This window comes from Cryptococcus neoformans, chromosome 6 (genome assembly GCF_000149385.1).
Source record: "Cryptococcus neoformans var. neoformans B-3501A chromosome 6, whole genome shotgun sequence".
NCBI lineage: Eukaryota > Fungi > Basidiomycota > Tremellomycetes > Tremellales > Cryptococcaceae > Cryptococcus > Cryptococcus deneoformans.
Window position 1 is genome coordinate 1,188,056 of NC_009182.1, and position 20,000 is coordinate 1,208,055.

The following is a 20,000-nucleotide window of genomic DNA, read 5'->3' on the forward strand; positions in this document are numbered from 1 at the left end:
TCCTGGGCCAAATAGGCAGCAACAGGGGACATACCCTTGCCAACAAGGTAAGACTCGTCGGATTTGTATCGGTGAGCGCCCATTCGGTCTTCATGAGAGTAGATGGCCACGGTAGACATGGCAAGCTCGTGGGCAGTACGGAAGACACGGATGGCAATCTCTCCTCGGTTAGCCACAAGGAGCTTTTTGAGAGGGCCAGAGTGGCCGGCTTGTCTCTTTCGGAGGCCAGTGATGCTGTAGCAAAAGGATGGTGGTTAGCGACTAAGTAGATTACCGAATTGATGTTGGTGGAAACTTACGTGTGGGGAATAGCGGGTGTACCCGGTGCATTGGGAGTACCAGGTCGAGAGGTATCGATGCCGAGGTGGGAAACCCAGGCTTCGATCTGTTGGTGGATCGGAGGTGCATAATGATGGTGAGATTCATGGTCCACATCGGTTTCGGGCAAAACGTCGATTGCCATGGTGACGGAATAATTTTATGGGAAACAAATCAAAAAAGTCGAAGCCAGATCGAATGATGGGAATTACGATTTTAGGAAAAGGAGATAAAGCCAATCATTAGCGCTGCTTTACATATCGTCTGGTTGATCATCTTTTGAGGACTCAGCCTCGAACGAAGCAAAAGGCAAAGGGGTGATGTTGTTTGCTCCAGATAACAGTCCCACCCCAAAACGCGGTCGACCTGATCGCAGCTCGGTATTATAGAGATAGAAGAGAAGCCGGACTTACAGGTGTCTGAAGCTCACCCACGGCGGTCATATTGTCTGCTGCGTTGATAGATGGAAGAAAAACGGACACGTGGGGAGTATATATAGACCGTAGAGCCGTAAAGAGTGAGTGAAAAATGCCAAGGCAGTGCGATGGGAGGTCAGCAGAAGGTTGGAGTAAGTGTCAGCAAGTATTCTTTGGATGCGTTGGAGTCGAAATACTGACTATTTAAAGACGGTTGTTGCGGAGAGAAGATTGGCCGAGAGATTGGAGAAGAAAAAACGGAATTTGGAGTGGATATAATATTTGGTCACCTACGACTGAGTACTGGACGGAGGCTCCGTGGACGAGTCGAGGTGAGTATCTGGCAGGCTGCGGGCGGAATCTAATGCTTATTCGGTAATCGGTGCCCCGTAATTACTGTCCAACACGCCGTCCAATCACAGCAATTGCCAATTAATTAACCCCCTGACAGCAATTCGCTCTCATATTCACCGTGAAAACACCACAAAACCGACAAAACCGACATTTACATCGCCGCACATCCCTATTGACATCCCTGGGCGGCATACAACGGTCCGCATACCTTGCTGACCATATTGAAGGCCATAAAAGTAGTCGACTGCAAAGAAAAGCCACGAGCGGCTATGCGTAGAGATACGACTGTTAAAGGGGGTTTCAATTAGTCGAGAATTGTTTGGACCGTGAAGCGGCGGAAGTCTTTCTCGGGCCGGCGTCCCGCCCCTTCTTCAGATGCGAGCGGATACTATAGTTACGTAAAAGACGCGTAAATTAACGGAAACGCGTGAATCTCCGGATACACGTTTACATGAGATCAAGACATCGGGCCAAAAGTCGCGTAAAGTACTCCAGCTCCTGCTTGTTTGTTGACCAAGATGAGCACCAATTGAGATACGGACAACGGGATGATGGATCAAGTATTAGAGTAAGCCTCTATAAAGCCCCTCCATAAGTGCACTAATCCCTTGCAGCTCGGGCCAAAACAAGCCGGTCTGGCATCTCATTCCTCTCCCCCTCTCACAAATCAATCCATCTGCGGTCCGTCCTCAATACCCACGAGGCCGCCATGTCCCTACGCTCCACTCCTTTTGCCTCGCTACCATTTCTCGTAATTTCCACGTTGTCGAACCAATGTCTTTCACCGGCGTGCACCCTGTGCTTGTTCGACGTATCTTTAGCCGTATCCGTGCGGACAGAGGGTACGAAGAAATACAGGAAAGTGAACAAATTTCGTCTAATCCTGACGAGGCTACAATTTGGGCGTATGATGCTTTATTAGAAGGCGCTGATGCGGGATCATTCACATTGGCTCTACCGGCCATTCCTACTCTAGCTCATCTCCCACCGAACCCTCGCACACCCAACGTTCAGCATCCGCTCAACTATCTCCCGTCGCTATTTGCATCATCACTTCTCAACCCCACCACTTCACTTTTGACGTCCCTCACGTTGGACGGTATGGACCGTGCGGTGAACGATCAGAACGTCCAGGCACTGCGGTACTGCACCCATTTGGATGTTCTGTGGATGAAGGGATGCCGGATTACGGATAATGGCATTAGATTACTTGGGAGTGCCCTTGAATTACCTGGACAAAAGGATCTCAAGGAGGGAAGAGGTCTCTGGAGGTTACGCGCGTGGTTTCTGGGCGGGTGTAAGGGTGTCAGCGATAGAAGTGCAAAAGTCTTCGCTAGGTGGCCGGGACTAGTAGCCTTGGGCGAGTCATATCTTCCCTTTTCTATTATTCATTATTGACACTCATTTACACAGATTTGAGAGATACATCCTGTACTGAGGCTTCTTTCGCTGTCATCAACCGCACATTGCAGGCCCTTTTCTCCGGACAGAACCCGAAATTCCAAGCTTGTACCGACGGCCTCGTCCCACTCTTTGCTTCAAATCTCCCGCCGGCCGATATCGTCTCAAGCCTATGCTTAACCCTTATCAAACTCCCCAAAGAAAAGTCTGACCTCGTGTCATTGAATGTCACTTCAACTTCAAGACCCATACCCGATAAATTCCTTCCACCTTCATCGCGAGCTATCCCATCATCCAGCTCAGTATCGGCGAGCGGCAAGTCCTACGTTCCAGGTATCGGTTTCATCTATGGTTCCAATCTTTCAAGTTGCATCGAAGAAGAAGATCGTGATCCTCAACCATTCGGTACATCCATTTCTCTTTTCAATCCTTCATCTTCGCCTCATAAGGATGCCTTCTCTCAAGTGGAAGAGGAGAACCCGACCCCGGCGGAAAAGCGGAAACGTACAATCGCCAAAAAACTAGAGAGGAATGGGCAAGCGCATTTGGTTGGTAAAGCGCAGAAGGAGAAAAAACCTACCAAGACTCCGAAAGCAAAGGCTGCTGGCGTTGCAGCAGCAGCTCAAGCAGGAGAATGGTGGGACGATGCCGATGGTCAGGCAAAGAACTTTTATTCGGCCGCCTCTGCTTCTACCTCTACATATTCAAACGCCTACCCCATGTTAAGCGTCGAGGCAACCCAAGCAAATGCGCGGGGTCAAGGTGAAGGAGATCGGCGACTCATGCTTGTGCGCGTGGTCCATGACGAATGGTTCCGGCTCACTTACACCACAGCCAATGCGCTTGCTCAGGCACAGACGAAAGAGGTGAATTGGGCGAGAGAAGGGCAGATGGCGGAGAAGAGGGGGAAGATGGTGGGTGATATTATGCAGGCGACGGAAAGTGTGAGAGAGGCGTCGAGGAGGGCGGTAGAAGCGAACAAAGCGACTGCCAATGGGCAAGCGGCAGATCGGGTCAGGACATCTGGACCGATGGACGGTAGTGTTCTTCCAACGCAGACGAGCATGAGAAGCGAAGAGATTCTCCGGCGTCGGATGGAACGTCAAATCGTTGACCCTTCAGGCATTACCGCCACTGTCCCATCCACAGGACCGTCGCCAAGTATTTCCCAAGTATCAGACGGTTCTCAAAATCCATTTAAAAAGCCATACACTTCGAAACCCTTCGCCACCAAGTACTATCCCCGCAAATACACTGGCTCTGCGAGTCGCTCGCCTCCTCCAACGAAGAAACCTTCTCCCTTTGCACCACATTCTCGGCTGGTAGGCAAGGCCCCTAATCGGGGCGGTACAAATACGTCGTCTTCCATATCAACACCTGGAAAACCATCCCCACTCACTGGACATTCCCCCTCCCAACCTTTGCAACCATCTTCATCCCCGCCAATGTCCTCCCCTGTTGCCGCTACCTCGGTACAAAGACCTAGTACGCGTTCCAATCCTTTCGCGCCCAAGCCATCCTCTATCCACCGGTCATCGTCTCCTGTCTCTTCCGCGCAGGAGGATGATAGTCTCGATTTTGGGTTTAGCACTGGTGCATCAGCGAAGAAGAGGGCGTTTGGAGGTGCACCAGGAGGGGAAGGGAAGAGAAGAGGAATGAAGATGTTTTCTGGGAAAGTGAACGGGGTGGTGTTGAAGAGTGCGAGAGAGGCGTAAAAACGGTGCAGAAGGTGATGGAGCAGTCGGGAGAGAAGACATGACTGGCAATATGTTGGATATGGTCACTGAGAACGGGTCGGAGTTTGGAGGATATCAGAAATTCCAGGGGTATTCTGAACTTGAAGAAAATGGAACGTTTGATGGCTGCTATGCCATATTTTAATCATGTCATGCCGCATGGTTAATGGATGACGGCTGGCCGTAGGCACAAAGGGACAACTTTATAATTTCGGGATCGGACCTTGCGTCAATCGAAATTGATTGCCGTCCGTCGATTTGTCGATCTGTCGAGGTTATCTATCACCCATAAAAGGATCCAATGAGATCGGTGCTGTTGTCATCATTCTACATGCTGTCTATCGCCCACCACCAATTTCCCGTGTATTCATTTTTCAGCCTTTACCTCAAGAGCCCGACAGGAAGGAAAAGAAGGAAGGAGTGTGTTAAGCGAAACGGTTCCTGATGGGCGAATGACCGATACCTTGATGTTGGAGTTTAGGGACCCGGGTTGAGGATGGTAGCTCAGGGGTCAGGAACATACCAAAGGAAGGGCCCTTTGAGATGATCTGTAACCCACTGTGTTCAGCGATTACAGTGTTGCGATTTCAAAATGTCGAATGTCGGGCGTTGGCTAGTTGTGCGTAGATCGCGGTTCATGAATCATATCCGGACCATTTGAAGGGTACGGACATTTGATTGGGGGGATCTAGGCGATGAGGATTGACTGCTTTCAGTTCCAATTGTTGTTCTTGACAGATCTGAACCAGAATGATATGCGATGAAAAGACGGAAGCTATTGATCGTCTTGTGCTCCAGTACTGCGATGCAGCGTGAGTGATGTTGATGATGTTGTCTTGTCGCTCGTTGTGACTTTTGCTTTTCGATGAAAGCTTTCACCATTGATGCCTATCGATCTTGAAGAGGAAAAGTAGTCCGCTGAAGAGTTGAGATCATATGTACGATAGCACTGTAGTCAATTTTCCATCCACCAGTCTCATGCACGCTAAAGGACTGCTTGGTCAAACGGTTAGCAAATATGACACACAAACGTACCTTGCATAAAACATCTCAAGTTGCGATTTCTGATCACACAATCAGCACAAAAAGGAGCGAAGAAAAAAAATCCAAAGATGATGTTTTTGCATGCCCAAACTATGACATCCGCTCTCACTCCCAGATGCAAATTCCCATCCACTCGCAAAAAGAAGAAAAACGCAACCGTCTCCCAGTCGACAGATTGCGCGTCTTTTTTTGTGTCCTGCACCAGCGTCCCACACTCTAATACTCGCGCTTTCCAAACCTCACACTTAAAGAGCGTGGTGCCTGGAAGGCTTGGGAGGTTCGTAGACAATCTTTCGGTTCTTGAGGTAGGCCCATTTGAATCGCTTAAGATAGACGGAGATGGCAAACATGGATGAGAGGATGATGAGAGCCTGTCGCTAGCATTAGCCAATGCCAAGTACATATGAAAAGGCATCGAGACGCACCTGCATGCCCATCTTCTTCCTCTGGTCATGTTCAGGCTCGGCAGCCCAAGACAAGAAAGTGACGACATCCTTAGCCATTTGAGAAGTGGTAGCGGGAGTGCCGTCATCGTACTCGACGAGACCGTCGAACAAGACTCGGGCCATGGCGATACCACCACCGGGGAAGTAGGGGTTGTAGTTCATGCCCTCAGCAACCTTGACACCAGCGGGAGGGTCGCAGTAACCGGTAAGCAAAGAGTAGACGTAGTCGGCACCGCCGTGTCGGGCCTTGATGATCAAAGAAAGATCAGGAGGAAGGGCACCGGCGTTACCGGCACGAGCAGCCTCCTCGTTGGGGTAGGGAGCGGGCATGTAGTCGGCGAGCTTACCCCTAGGACCCAATCAGCCTCCATTTACTTTTCTCCCATTTTTGACCAAATCTCCACTCACGGTCTCTGGAACATTTCACCCTCGTCGTTGGGTCCATCCTCGTACTCAACCTCCTCAGCCATAGCCTTGACTTCATCTACAGTGTGTGAAACGCCGACAAGATTACGCCATGCGATTCGGTCGAGAGAGTGACAGGCGGCACAGACTTCTCGGTAGACTGTTTTTGTCGAGTTCGAGAATTCACCAATGGTGTTGATATTTTCCGATAGTCGAATTCAAACGCGCAAGGCAGGGAAAAAGGGGAAACCAGTCAGCACAACCCACACATCCTCGCATCTGACGCACCCTGGTAACCACGCCTGATCGCGGAGTGGTTGAAGGTCTCCAAAGGTCCATAGTGCTCAAACGGCCACACGGCAGGGTGCAAGCCGTTCTCGGCGGCGCTGTTGGCAGACGCCTCGGGCAAGAAGGGGAGACCGTAGAGATGGCCGTACCAAGCGACAGAACCGGCGGCTGCAAGGGTGGAGGCGAAGACGGCTGTCCGGGAGGCCAGGACGGGTTGGGAGGTCGCGGAGGAGGAGAATCGGGCCTACGATGTGTTTAGCGCTGGCGGGCAGCGGCGGGGCGAGCCGCGACGGACTGACCTTGGCCATGTTTTGGAGGGGGGCCCGTGCGGCCTTTGACAGCCTTGGGAGTGCTTGGTGGAGCATGGTGGTGTTTGGGGAAGAAGCAGGAAGAAGCGGAAAGGAGATGAGCGTGGCTGAGGGAGCGGGCCTCAGCCGAGGCCCAATGACAGTGCCCCGAATAAAGAGCCTCGGAGCAACTCGGCGTTTCTGGCCCCGGAGAAACAGCGTGTGGCACTTTGCGCCAACACCCGCGTCTGCTTTTTCATCCCCGGCTTCTCGTTGGTTCCCGCAAACATGACCGCGCGGCTGTGGACATGCATGCACAGCCGGTCTCTCTTCCTACGCGTTCTCTAATTCTTGTGCAAGATAACACTCGCTGATCAATTCAAAAAGAAAATAATCATACATAAAATATAACATGATATATTTACTGGGTACCAAAATCACTGAAATCTAAGGTATGGTTCTCGTGTCAGCTTCATCGTGATTTAAATAACCCTTGTGGACGCAAGACGCTACTTACCAAGAACAGGGAATTCCAGCCATGACAAGAAACTATTGTGGGCATCTGGTATGGCAGTCCCAATGGAAGGTTGACTCGGTAACCATTCAGCCTGGTTTCCTCCCTGCGAGGATTGATTCCAATTCCCTGTTTCACCAGGTTGAGGATTCCACTCCGAAATACCATCAAGAGGCCGAACTTGATTGAAAGTTTCGTTCAACACATGTTCAGCTAGGAATGGATCGAATTCCACCGGACTGCCACTGGTCATCGTATTACCGGTGCTACCTGGTCGCTCGGGCGCGCTCTCGCCGTGGTGCTGTTGTGGTGGGAGTTCTGAAGGCGGAAAATGATTGAACCACGACATTGAAGGCACAGAGCTTGATCTAGGTTTCGGCTGGTTTTGACGTGTACACTCGACACTTTGGTTGAAAAATGACCTTGGTGAAGTCGGTCTCGTTTCCGGAGGTAAGATCTTCTTTTGCCTCGCTTTGCTGATGGCATAGCGCAGTTGTTGAGCAAAGTGGAAACCCGGGACTAAAAAAAATTCAGCAAACGGCGCAGCGCCAGACCAAAGCTTTCCAATCATGACGACTGGAAGAGTAATCAAAAAGCTTACATCGTGCCAGTACCTCGGTCAATTGAGACAGGTCTTTTGCTACTTTCCTTAGATCGACTGATCCTGGGAAAAGGGTAGCTAGACGTATATAGATCCTCGTTACGCTAGCCAGGGCAACATGTGAATAATGATTAGCGTGCAAAAGTTTGTCTTTCTGATTAAATCTCGCAAGTCAGCGAATAATCAACTGTGATTGGGCTACAGCCCCAATGGGATACAACGGCTAAGACTACTCACTTCTGTCGTAATGATCCTGCTGGCTATCAATCGTGCATCGTCAAGACTTGCTAAAAGCAAACGTCTCCGATGAGGGGAGAGTCTTTCGATGTCATGTGGACTTCGAATATCTCGCAACAGACACGAGTTTGCCAGAACACTATAAGACAAGGCCAAGTTTCTGCGATCAATCCCAACTCTGTTGGTGTAAACTCGCTGAGAAAAACGACTCACGAGCCGAAACACCTCTGCGTTGTCACTAGAGGGATATACATCGTTCAGAACGTCAATCAAAGCTCAGAGATATCAAAGTACTTACGATCCGTTACCAAAATATTATCCAAGGAAACTCCTTGTTGGACTTGTGCGCATTGCCATCAGTACAATCGACTTCCAACATCGGATTTTACCAACTATAGTAATTTCTCCATCTCTCTTCCCAGCCAAGCGCTTCGTCATTGTAGACTTGCAAAAGTTGATCCAATTCTTGGTGATTACCACTTATGGCATTTCTGTGCAATGTTACTGGTCATCCATAAAATGGTTAATCATGATCTTTATCTAGCATCGTCGGAGATGGAGACTCACACCTCAAATAAAGTAATTCGCAAAAAGCAACAATTCGACCATCGGTAGGCAAATGCGCAGGATGCTTCAACAGCGCGTGCAAATGAGGAATCATCAAAGTCTCGTCGATGAGCATTGGACGACCATAATTATACGCCATCCTAAAAGTTGGCAGACATGAGTTCCTCATAAGTCTACTTCTGGAACGTGTCAAAACTCACTCGATGGCCATTTTACAAACCAAGAGCCATAGCCTCGATCCTATCACCAGCCGCCGTTCAATATCTTCATCTCGATCGCTCGTGAACGCGGAAGGGGTACGCAATCTCTCAGCAAGTCTTGGCAGACATTTATAAAGCTCCATATCAATTCTGTTAAAACACCCCCAAACCAAGTGAGATGCTGGAAGAGATGTATAAGGAAATGAATGTCACTCACGCCATACTAACTGCATGACTACCAGGACGCCAGCCAGTATCTCCCCACGAGGCCAAAATGACTTTTGACAAACCGGGTCAGTATCAGTCATGGTTGATCAACGTTTTGAATATGCCATGCGACTCACTCATGGCTTGGAGAGCTTCCGTATCAGCTATGGGGCAGAACAATGTGGTCTTTCCTGCAAAGACGCGTCAGATAAAAGAGGGCCCATCTTCTATACGACGCGTTGATGAAATCGTGATTTACCTATACTCTCCGCATGCTCCCTCAGTAACCGTTGCAAGTTGCTAGGCTCATGACCAGCATCTTTGATTTTCTGTCCCACGAAAAGAATCGCGGATATACAGAATGGCGACCGATGGCGCAGACTGAAAGGATCATACAATTTTGCTTCAGCGTCACTGCTCAGACGAAAAGTGTCATCGGTGCATACCTTTCCCAAGAGTCTCTAGAGGGATCAAAGACAGGCATGAAGGAATGTGCCCCTTGGAAGAACCTGTACTGGCATGTAAGCATGCTGCTATACTTCTAAAGGACCAAGACGACAATAGGTTGCGAAAAGAAGACCAAGCTCACATATCAAAAAGATTTCTCCCTTGTGCTTCGCTGCAGAAGCCAAGATCGATCGGATCACGCATTCCGGCCGGTAACCATTCGGGAGGTTCCCAATCATTTGCGCCTCGCTTCCGTTTGAGGCGTGCATTTCTCAAGCGACCGTCTGGTTCAGCCCTGTGCCCTCTGTCATCGGCTGCTATGTGCTCTTGATCTCGATGGCTCGATAAACCTGGTTCCCCCGGTGAGTCCCAGTGACCATCCGCATGTAGCCTCTTCTTTTCCTCGCTTCGTAACATATCCCGCATAAAAGAGAGCCCCTCTTTCGTTTCTTCCTCCACTGTGTGGTCTCTCTCGTCTTCTGAGGACATTTCCGATCCTTCTGCAACGCTCCCACCAGCTGTTCGGTCTCGAGGAACAGATTGCTGTTGAAGATCGGCTGTAGTTGATGCAACATCTCCAGCTATTTGCTGTACCCATTGTTCAAGGGACGATACAGGTCTCTGCTCAGATTTTTCGCCGAACCCGGATAAAGGTGTCTGGACACGGTTATGAGAGCCAGTAGAACCCGGTTGCGCGACTATAAATCAGGATCAGTCACCAAGTGGGACCACGCTTAGCACTTAATGAGACATACTGTCATGCCTAATCGGATTGGTCGATGGCTGAGAGCCGGCAGGTAGAGCCGTCGGAGCCAGACGTAACAGCAGAGATACAACATTCTCAAGGTTGGATTGGACGTGCTGCATCTGATCTTCAAGTGCGACAACTTTGCTGAGTCGGCCCAGAAACCGTAAGCCGCCTATTTGTTAAATGATAGATGGAAATCTTCTTATTTCCATAAACCTACTTGAGTAGGCCTCTGGTTGACCTGGACTTGCGTTTCGGAGCTGGACGAGACGGGTCTGCCCCATTGGGAAGGCCGGAACTTCCAACTCCATTATTCTCTGGATGTGACATCCTGTGCGTATTCTGCCTGCCAAAGGCGAATGCTAGACTCGCTCAGCGTGGGAAAATGCTTTGTTGAAGTCGGAAAGACCAAATGGCGTCTAAATAATAATATCGATGAAACAGCAAGCGACGAGCGGTGAGCTTACCCACATTCACCTGTACGCGTAGAGAGATGTGCCCATTTTTCAGGGTCCAAATTCGGCGACGACGTCCATTCACTGCGCTTCAACGGTTATGGTATTTAGAATTGCTATTAGGGGCTCGTGATCAAAGCACAGAGAACAGCATGCTACTTCACGCACGATTGCAGGAACCCGACGTGGCTGGCAGCTCTGAAGGCACACGACGAATCTTGGAATGAATGTTACGGAGCGTAGTAAGAAAGAAAATGACATTTTTAGGGGGGCGAGAAAGTAGGTGTGTGGGCAACTGCTTGATTTGGAACTCAAAAGTTTCTTCTTTTGACATGGACTGTAGGTTTGATTCTTCTTGAAGATTTTGGCCTTTCTCCTGATATGATAAAACCTTCCCGCGATGTTGATACTGTTGTATGGACTACGGTCGCGGTGCCAAAAAAGAGATGCCGGTTTCCCGGAGTTCATTCTGACTCTACGGTTTCTCCGGAGTTCATTCTGACTTATTCACCTCGCCAGCCATCAATTATTCATCGATGCCTTTCAGACTTTGCATGACATTGGCTGCATTTACAATTCAATTCTATTACAACGGCCTAGTAAGTTATACGAGATTTTACGCAGACTTGAGCCAAACAGTCGTCTCCCCAGGAATGCTTCCACCCTTGAGCGCGTTATTAGATGAACTAATAAGAACGGAACCCTTGGGCAGATCAACAGAATCTTTGCCGATGTTGACAACTACCTCCCATCCACCGGGCCTTCGGAAATGCAGGACTTCTTTGTTAGGATTCTCCACCCATTCAAGCTCCTCTGCAGATTGCAGCTCTTTTCTCAATCCTAAAGCCCGTCGGTAAAGGCTTAATACGCTGTTGGCATCCTTTTCCTCTACATCGACCGCATAGTCTTTGAACCACGCAGGCTGAGGGAGATGCGCACGTTTTCCAGGACCGTAACCAAAGTTCTTTTCGTCGGCAACCCAAGGAATAGGAACTCGACAGCCATCACGGCCGACTTCTTCTCCCTTTGTTCGGATGAATATAGGGTCTTGTCGTTCCTCGTCTGGAATTTCGACGACTTCTTGCAAGCCAAGTTCTTCGCCCCTGTAACCTGAGATGAGCCTTTGCAATGTAACCTCAAGGCTGAAAATGACTCACTGATATAGGTATGTAGATCCCGGCAAGGCAAGAATCATAAGAGTAGCCGCTTTGGCTCTCCTCAACCCTTGCTCAATATCAACCTTGGGATCCGTCAACTTGGTTTTAAGGAACTTGTTATAGGTGTCCGTAGTCATTGCATGGTTCGCATTCGGGACGTTGGGGAGACCGAATCGGGTGGGATGTCGCATTACCTACGAGCCATGAATGGTATATCGATCAGCTAAGGTCTGATTGGCACAATGATGAGCCGGCAGGACTCACATCATGATTGGACAGTACCCAGGTAGTAGTTGAGTCGGACTTTTTGCTTCCTGCCAATGAACTCTTAATGCATTGACGGTACTCCTCAGCATCAAAGTTGCACAAAAGAATATCGAAAGAGAAGGTCTGGCCGAGACCCTCAGAAGAAGCGTAGAGGGGTTTTTGGTCTGGAGCAACCCAGGCTTCAGCAACAGCCCTAGAGATCACTGTCAACCATGGTTCACCGGCCCAGAAAGAAAACACAATTTTAGACTCACATGAGTGGGGGATTAAACTGGTTGAAGACTTCCCTCCAAGATCTGTAGATATCGTGTACCTCCTTCCTGTCGAGAAGGGGATGATCCAACTCGGAGTTACCGTTAGTGAGCTTTTGATGAGTCAATTTAGTCAACTGCTCCCAGTTAGGCAAGGGCTCGCTCATGTCTTTAGCAAGGCCGTGGGCGACGTCAATCCGGAAACCTGAGACTCCCCGATCACCCCAAAACTTCAAGGTCTTCAGGAAATCTGCTTTGACATCTGGGTTCTCCCAATTCCAGTCCGGTTGAGAGGAGTCAAACCAGTGGAAATACCATTGACCGTCGTTCATTCCAGAAGGCGACCAAGCAGATCCACCGAAAGAACAGATCCAGTCGGTAGGAGGCTGATCTTTGTTGGGTCCGAGACCTAAGTTATGTGAGATCAGCTCAATCCGGCAAAAGGTGCATCGTCCTTCGGGAACTTACCATCTCTAAAAATGTACCTTTCCCTCTCTGGGGACCCCTTACCCGCTTTCAAAGCAGCTTGGAACCATTCATGGTCATCGCTTGAATGGTTGGGGACGATATCGACTATGACTCGGATTCCGACTTTTTGGAAAGCAGCGGTCATTTCGTCAAACTCTTCCAATGTCCCGATCTTCGGGTCGACATCCCTGTAGTCGGCCACATCATCTACATCGAAAGGTTATCAGAACCGTCAAGTGATCAAAAATGAGCGCTAAACTTACAACCGCCATCCCGCAAAGCGGAAGGATAGAAAGGGCTGAGCCAGATGGCATCCACTCCTAATGCTTTCAAATACGGCACACGAGCAGTTATACCTTTTAAGTCTCCAATCCCATCACCGTTTGCGTCGGCGAAGGAACGGGGATAGATTTGATAGACGACGGCCTGGCGCCACCAGTCGGGGTCTATTTAGTTGGTCAGTCTTCCTCTTCAAGGCTGAGCTCTTACGGAATAAAGAAGTCCATCTTACCGGAAACAACACAGACCATGATGTATGATTTGTTCAAAGCTGTTGCGAATGTGAGAATTAGTGATGGGTTTTGCTGCTATGAGACCTTCCGACTTCACGAACGAACCAGAGCAATATATACTTCATGAGCATCTCGGCAGTCTTGGATCCAAACCCGGCTTATCGGTCTACGAGTCCTTACATGTGGATATCGACAACAAACATTTCAGGGGCGCAGATAACAAGTGACCCATATCCAGTCTTCACATCTTGCCCCTCGCGTTAGATTTTGCCCCACTGGACAGTGATTGTTGCCAATCTCGATAGGAGAAAGAAGACGAGCCTGAGGTATTTGCGATTCTGGGTGTATTTGTGCGGCTTCAGTGTACAGAGGGGCATATCAACGCTTGCAGACGGCTAGATTTGCAACAGAAGTGGGAAGGACCGTGTGAAGCTTCGGTGCATGTGGAAGAAATCGATGCCTATTCTGAGCCCCGACAAGACATCCATGCTTTTGCCAATAATTCGACCACAAATGAGGCTGTAAACGAAACTACGCGCCTGGCCAGCTTTCTTGGGAATAGGTCAGGTGACTCCTTGTAGTGGTTGCCGCAGTATATCATGAACCATAATAGGTACTGCCAGGCACCATCCCTGGCATGACACATACAGCCGACGGCGAACGCAGTAATCGTAGTTAATCGTAGTCTAAAGAATAGACGGATGCCGCATTTGAGTGCTCAAAATTGCCAATCTGTGGACCGCGAATGCGCCGGATCAAGGACAAAAGCTTAGCCGGAACCTAATTCATCTCTACCGGTAGATTGAGTTTTGTTGATTTATCGTTGTTTTGATCGTCTTCGCATTTCGAACAGGTACAATGACGAACTTGTTTCCACTCTCCGCCGGTGACTGGCCTGACCACTGCCGATTGGTGATGTATTATCCTACCGGGCGCTACATTCAGTTCCTCAGGGCCTGGTGCCCACGGGGTCCCACAATAGCACATCTTCCGTGAGCTTCTCCTGGATCTTCCGGAGGTCGTCAGACATCACGATGTTGAACAACGATGTTTGACATATAAAAGGCGGACATGGCACTACGAAGGTAATATCTCTCCAGTCATCTCAAGCAGTCTTCTCGCCTGACCTTTAGTTACCCTTCAAATCATTAAGTCCACACCTGTTTCACACCATCGCACCATGTCGAACGGCCCAATTACCACCGAACAGGTGGTACTCGCCCACGTCAAGGGTGATATCGAAGACTACGATGATGTTGTCCAGTCAGCACGACAAGGTATGGAAAGCGAGAAAGCCCTATCACTCAGGGAAAGTTTGAGACGCTATCCACGAGCGGTAGCTTGGTCCGTCTTGCTATCCACATCGCTGTAAGTGACCATCTCGACGACACCTCTTCTATCTGCATGTATCATTGACTGATTCCACCTGTAGTGTTATGGAGGGCTTTGACGTCATCCTCATCAATAACTTTTATGCTCTTCCTCAATTTGTCCAGAAATATGGTGTTGAGCTTGAAGGCGGTTGGTCTATTACTGCCGCTTGGCAAGCAGGTCTCACCAACGGTGCCAACGTCGGTGAAATCATCGGTCTCTGCATAAATGGCTGGGCGTCTGAGAGATTCGGTTACAAGAAGACAATGATTGGTGCCGTAGGTTGCTGCACATGTATTACAAACCACGTGAAGCTGATGTATACTTCAATCGCCCTTCCAGCTTATCATGATGATTTGTGCTATCTTTATTCCCTTCTTCGCCCAAAATATTCAGACGCTGCTGGCGGGTGAGATCTTACAAGGGTAAATCTTGCGAAACATTTGATGTTTTTTTTTTTTTCTCGAAGCTGACGCCTGTTTGCTCTCAGGATCCCCTGGGGTATCTTCCAGACTCTAACTACCGCATACGCCGCCGAGGTCTCTCCAGTAGCTCTCCGACCGTATCTGACGGCATATGTCAACCTCTGTTGGGTAATAGGTCAAATTATTGCTTCCGGAGTCCTTCGATCCGTTCTGTCAATGGAAACGCAATGGGCTTATAGGCTACCCTTCGCTCTCCAGTGTGAGTGCCCCGACCAGAGAAAATGGCCGCCACTAACAACAACTTAAATCACAGGGATTTGGCCCGTTCCAATTTTAGTTGGCTGTCTTTTCGCCCCCGAATCACCTTGGTGGCAAGTACGAAACGGCCGACACGATGATGCTCGACGAACAATTCGACGGCTCTTTAGCAACCCTTCTGATGAGGAGGTTGAGAACTCGCTCTCCCTCATGAAACACACCAACGCCATTGAAAAGACCATGGCCGAAGGTACTAGCTACTGGGATTGCTTCAGAGGTGTCGATCTTCGCAGGACAGAGATTGCGGCTGCGGCTTGGATGATTCAGAATCTGTGTGGAGCTGGTAAGTCTTCTTTGCCTTATAGGCTTTAATGCCCCTCCCTTGATGTGTATTTATCCTTGAGTAGCATTCATGAGTTATTCTACCTTCTTCCTGGAGCAAGCCGGTCTCCCTACCACCCAGGCCTTTAACCTGTCCATTGCCCAGTATGCTCTCGGTATCTGCGGGACTGTTGTTTCATGGGTAGGTATTATTTCTTTGGATATAGATAATGAGCTAAAATACCCCTTTACTCAGATCCTTATGGGACGTGTCGGCCGGAGGAGACTATATTTGGCCGGTCTCGCCGGCATGGTCGTCTTTCTTGTAGTCATTGGAGGACTAGGCTTCATTTCAGTTTCAAATTCGGGTGCTCAGTGAGTTGATCTTCTGTTGTTTTCAGTTTGTCCTTGGGCTATCAGAGGCTGATTGGTGCTCCTTCCTAGGTGGGCTATCGGGGCGCTGCTTCTCGTCTACACTGCATTGTATGATGGGACTGTTGGTCCTGTTTGTTACACCATCGTCGGCGAAATTTCGTCAACTCGACTCAGGGCCAAGACTGTTGTGTGAGTAAAGATTAATGATCACTGATCGTTTATTAAGTTTTCATTCAATGGCTAACCAACATTCAATAGAATCGCTCGAATCGCATACAATATCATCGGTATCGTCAACGCTGTTATCATGCCTTATTTCCTCAACTCTGCCAAGTTGAATTGGGGTGCCAAGACCGGCCTTTTCTGGGGCGGGTTCGCGTCCTTATGTTTCATCTGGACGTATTTCAGGCTTCCCGAAGCCAAAGACAGGACATATGGTGAACTCGACGTCCTATTTGAGAACAAAATCTCTGCCAGGAAATTCGCTTCGACAACCGTTGATCAGTTCGCTGGCCACGAAGCCCAGTTTGATGATACTATTCCCGTTGAAACGTTTGACGAAAAACTGTCTGGCAAGCCTTCCGTCACCCACGTGGAGTATATGCCAACGGATTCAAAGAAGTAGAAGCTAGAGCAGGGCGAGGTCATCAAGTTTTTAACAGGCTGAATTGGAAGCGAGAATGGGACGAATTATTTTCTGTGCTGATTGGCGTCAAGAATTTAGGGGTTTGAAGTTTTGAAAACAAAAGGTCTTCTCAATCGAACACGTTGTACTGGGTAAATTGAGATATATGTATGTTGAGCGCGTGTCCATGCGTGTTAGCCCTGATTTTTGCAAGATAAAAATCCTGATTTCCTATCAGATCGATGGTACGATTTGTTAGGCAAGGACGCTCATCATGCGGATGCACGCATGTACTATAAGATGCAGAGTCAGAGATACAGTCTGATAATCATCTATGAGATGATTCAACAAGATAGATACAAATTATAACTGTTCCTTTTTTGATTGCGTGAAACCATTACCTCATTAAAGATCATTTCTACTCCCAGTGCCCAATTTTTTTGACCACCAAGCTCGGCATGTTAATTGTTCATTGCCACAACAAATGTAACGCCGTGACAAGCATTGAGAAGATTCCCATGCCAAAGGCAATGAAGATGCCATGATTATAATCTTTTATTGGTGAAGCAGCACCGATCGATTGAAGGGACCCGCCATTACCTGCCGTGGAGTAGGCCGTTAAAGTCACGCCTGCCACGATAGATACGCGGACGTGCTCTGTTATTGTCTACATTTTGATTTAGTACCGTACGGATCAAAAATGGACTTTTCCGAAACACATGGAAGAAAGAAAACGTACCTCGATAACATTTGTCGGACGACCTGACTGATCAGTGGTAGATGCTGTTTCGGTAACGTAAACGACAACTACCCCTCCGTCACTTGCCGTGGTTGCCCCCGGATCTGTCGCAGTGACGGTCACTACTACGACTGTCTTGATGGTCAGTGTCTCTGTCTCTGTCATGGTCAGATATGGGGAGCTCACCACCCGGACCTTCCGATTCCGTCTCAGTAGGTTGAGTCGACTGGTTCGGATCGTTGGCAGTGACGATCACTGTTACAGTCCTCACTGCATTACCTGTTGAGACCGATCCAGCTGCATTCGTCGTTGTGAAGGGTGTAGTGTAGGTGTTGGTCGCCGTGACCGTGATAGGACCGCCGGCAGTCGTGGAAGGACGGCTTGAGCTTGCAGTAATTGGTGTGTCCGCTGGGGTCGTGGAAGGGGTATCAGACGTGACGGCCGGCGATGAAGATGTAACTGATGCAGCTCCCGAGATGGTTTGTGATCCTACTTGGGATGGTGTGTTGGACGCTGAGGATTGAGCCGGTACTGATGATGGTGCAGGAGACGAGGAAGTAGCTGGTGCCTCTCCAGAAGTTTGTGAGCCTGATCCGGAAGGAGTGATTACTACACCCGCTGATGTAGTAACCGACGGCGATACTTGCGGTGATGCCGATGCCGAAACACTGGCAGCTTGCGAGGTAGGCCCAGAGCTAACGGCAGAGGGGTTTCCCGAGCTTTGGGGAAGTGATTGAGAAGGAGAGAGATTTGAAGAAGGTGTTGAAGAAGATGCAGAAGAAGGTGCTTCCGAACTCGCCGCAGGTTGAGAACTAGCGGGCTCTGATGTGATGGGCTCTGAACTAGCAACTGAGGAACTGGGAACGGATGCAGAACTTGCCGTTGCAGAGCTAGGAGCTTCGCTCGCAGACGACGAGCTTGCCACCGCAGAGCTAGGAGCTTGGCTTGCAGACGACGAGCTTGCCACCGCAGAGCTGACAGGTGGATCCGAGCTGGCAGGAACTGCGCTCGAGGGCTCGGTCGAAGTAGGACCAGCCTGAGAGCTTGATGGCTCCGGAGCCGCGGAGCTAGGGGCCGTGGAAGGAGATACCGAAGACTGTGAGGCGCTGGGCGTCGCTGAAGGCGATGTAGAAGGCTGAACACTCTGTACAGCAGAGCTCTCAGCCGTACTTGTGCTGGGTGCAGCGACGCTTTGCTCGGGTGAAGAGGTTGCTTCGGATGAAGTGGGCACTGAGCTACTTGATGGGACAGTGGTGGAAGATTCGGAAGAAGAAGATGGTGAAGGTACGGGAGAGGAAGATGAGGAAGGTTGAACAGATGATTCAGGTGATGATGTCGTAATTGGTTCAGCAGACGTGGGACCGACCGTAGAAGACGTAGATAGATCGTTAGATGATGGCGAAACCAATGACGGTGATGGCGAAACCGATGACGGTCCAGCAGATGATGCAGCCGTTGAAGACGTAGCAGACGTTGATTGAATCGTTGATGATACAGTAAAAGATCCAACATCACTACAATGCCCCGATCGCAATCAACGCAAATTCCCATAATGCGCAGCAATTACTCACGAGGTCGTTACAGAAGATATAGTAGCAGAAGAAACCAGGGCAATAGACGATGAATCAACAGGTGTCGTTGTCAATACAATACTCTGTCTGACGATAGAATTGCCATTCGGATGAGGTGATCATCTTCAGGACTCTTGGTAAAAAAAGTGAACTTACCCTGTGTCGGAAGGTGCAGCCGCAGAGGATGCAGCCTGGGAACTGGGCGCTGTTATCTATCAGTTCTGCCGGCATCTGCCAGAAGATCATGAGAAGCTCACCATCAGATGTTCCCGTATCCTGTTGTCTCTTCTCCAGCCTAAATACGTCCTTCACATTTCCGCTCAGAGCACGAGGTACTGCGACCGCCTCGCAGAGACACATGAGAATCACAAACGCTACGCTGGGCTTCATATTCTTTTCGGTCTGATCATGTCACTTTGTGAGAAAGGAGGACGGAAGCGGTGAGTGGGGTTAACGGAGTGGCAAGGAGAGAAGGAAGATTACTCGTCAGGGTACTTTTAAAGAGTCCTCATGGAACAGACGTTTTTACTTGTGAACTTGTCAGATAAATTAGTACCCTATGGGTAGCTACGGGGAAGACGATGATGTCACGATAAGAAGCGATGAAGAGCAAGGAAAGTGAAAGTGGAGGCTGGGTACGTAGGCCGACGGAGGCACGATGGGCCACGCGGTTATGGTTACGGTAAAGCGGAGATTAGTAGGGATTTGGTGATTGCGGTGCATGATGATGGGGATCGACAAGCAGAGAAGGGGATGGAAGACGAAGGACGAAAGAGGGATGAGATCTACACAAGTACGTGATTGTAGTCGAGAATCGAACCCAGACAGCTGGGACTTTTGACTTTTGCCAGCTTCCATTCTTCATCTCATCGGCATATCGGATATTTTCGGGAGGCACGGAGGCAGGCCTTTCGGTTCCCCGCGACTGAAATCACTCACGACCGACACGGACGATTTCTCCAGCAACGAAGTAGTACGTGCGGCAGACG

The 20,000-nt window shown here is 49.4% G+C and overlaps 7 protein-coding genes across 7 annotated transcripts in view; 2 read left to right on the forward strand and 5 right to left on the reverse strand.

Moving 5' to 3' along the window:
• CNBF4030 (hypothetical protein) overlaps nt 1-761 on the reverse strand; it is a gene marked incomplete at both ends in the record, with an annotated part of 4,299 nt that extends 3,538 nt beyond the window's left edge. Inside the window, 3 exons of the mRNA XM_769631.1 lie at nt 1-234; nt 300-385; nt 732-761. The exon at nt 1-234 is cut by the window's left edge and continues 51 nt beyond it. Coding sequence (XP_774724.1) covers nt 1-234; nt 300-385; nt 732-761 — 350 coding nt within the window. The remainder of the gene's footprint in view (nt 235-299; nt 386-731) is intronic.
• A 1,101-nt stretch (nt 762-1,862) lies between these two features.
• Nucleotides 1,863-4,204, forward strand: CNBF4040 (hypothetical protein; the record flags this gene model as incomplete). Its single annotated transcript, XM_769632.1, has 2 exons — nt 1,863-2,385; nt 2,502-4,204. The coding sequence occupies 2 exons, from the start codon at nt 1,863-1,865 to the stop codon at nt 4,202-4,204; spliced, it is 2,226 nt and encodes a 741-aa protein (XP_774725.1).
• A 1,310-nt stretch (nt 4,205-5,514) lies between these two features.
• On the reverse strand, nt 5,515-6,773 carry CNBF4050 (hypothetical protein; the record flags this gene model as incomplete). The annotated part of the gene is made up of 5 exons (XM_769633.1): nt 5,515-5,640; nt 5,695-6,064; nt 6,124-6,280; nt 6,409-6,652; nt 6,708-6,773. The coding sequence occupies 5 exons, from the start codon at nt 6,771-6,773 to the stop codon at nt 5,515-5,517; spliced, it is 963 nt and encodes a 320-aa protein (XP_774726.1).
• A 343-nt stretch (nt 6,774-7,116) lies between these two features.
• CNBF4060 (hypothetical protein) lies at nt 7,117-10,546 on the reverse strand (the record flags this gene model as incomplete). Its single annotated transcript, XM_769634.1, has 16 exons — nt 7,117-7,142; nt 7,213-7,728; nt 7,811-7,964; nt 8,048-8,186; nt 8,261-8,285; nt 8,346-8,387; nt 8,441-8,551; nt 8,615-8,754; nt 8,815-8,964; nt 9,032-9,092; nt 9,159-9,212; nt 9,281-9,402; nt 9,468-9,530; nt 9,611-10,166; nt 10,224-10,360; nt 10,437-10,546. The coding sequence occupies 16 exons, from the start codon at nt 10,544-10,546 to the stop codon at nt 7,117-7,119; spliced, it is 2,406 nt and encodes an 801-aa protein (XP_774727.1).
• A 741-nt stretch (nt 10,547-11,287) lies between these two features.
• Nucleotides 11,288-13,344, reverse strand: CNBF4070 (hypothetical protein; the record flags this gene model as incomplete). Its single annotated transcript, XM_769635.1, has 7 exons — nt 11,288-11,774; nt 11,829-12,022; nt 12,093-12,288; nt 12,350-12,755; nt 12,815-13,021; nt 13,078-13,260; nt 13,326-13,344. The coding sequence occupies 7 exons, from the start codon at nt 13,342-13,344 to the stop codon at nt 11,288-11,290; spliced, it is 1,692 nt and encodes a 563-aa protein (XP_774728.1).
• Nucleotides 13,345-14,506: 1,162 nt separating this feature from the next.
• Nucleotides 14,507-16,701, forward strand: CNBF4080 (hypothetical protein; the record flags this gene model as incomplete). The annotated part of the gene is made up of 9 exons (XM_769636.1): nt 14,507-14,694; nt 14,759-14,975; nt 15,040-15,122; nt 15,188-15,381; nt 15,436-15,723; nt 15,788-15,903; nt 15,958-16,076; nt 16,146-16,265; nt 16,335-16,701. 9 exons carry the CDS (start codon nt 14,507-14,509, stop codon nt 16,699-16,701), a joined length of 1,692 nt encoding a protein of 563 aa, XP_774729.1.
• A 469-nt stretch (nt 16,702-17,170) lies between these two features.
• Nucleotides 17,171-19,401, reverse strand: CNBF4090 (hypothetical protein; the record flags this gene model as incomplete). The annotated part of the gene is made up of 5 exons (XM_769637.1): nt 17,171-17,368; nt 17,441-17,571; nt 17,627-18,675; nt 19,168-19,216; nt 19,269-19,401. 5 exons carry the CDS (start codon nt 19,399-19,401, stop codon nt 17,171-17,173), a joined length of 1,560 nt encoding a protein of 519 aa, XP_774730.1.
• Between the last annotated feature and the right edge of the window lie 599 nt (nt 19,402-20,000).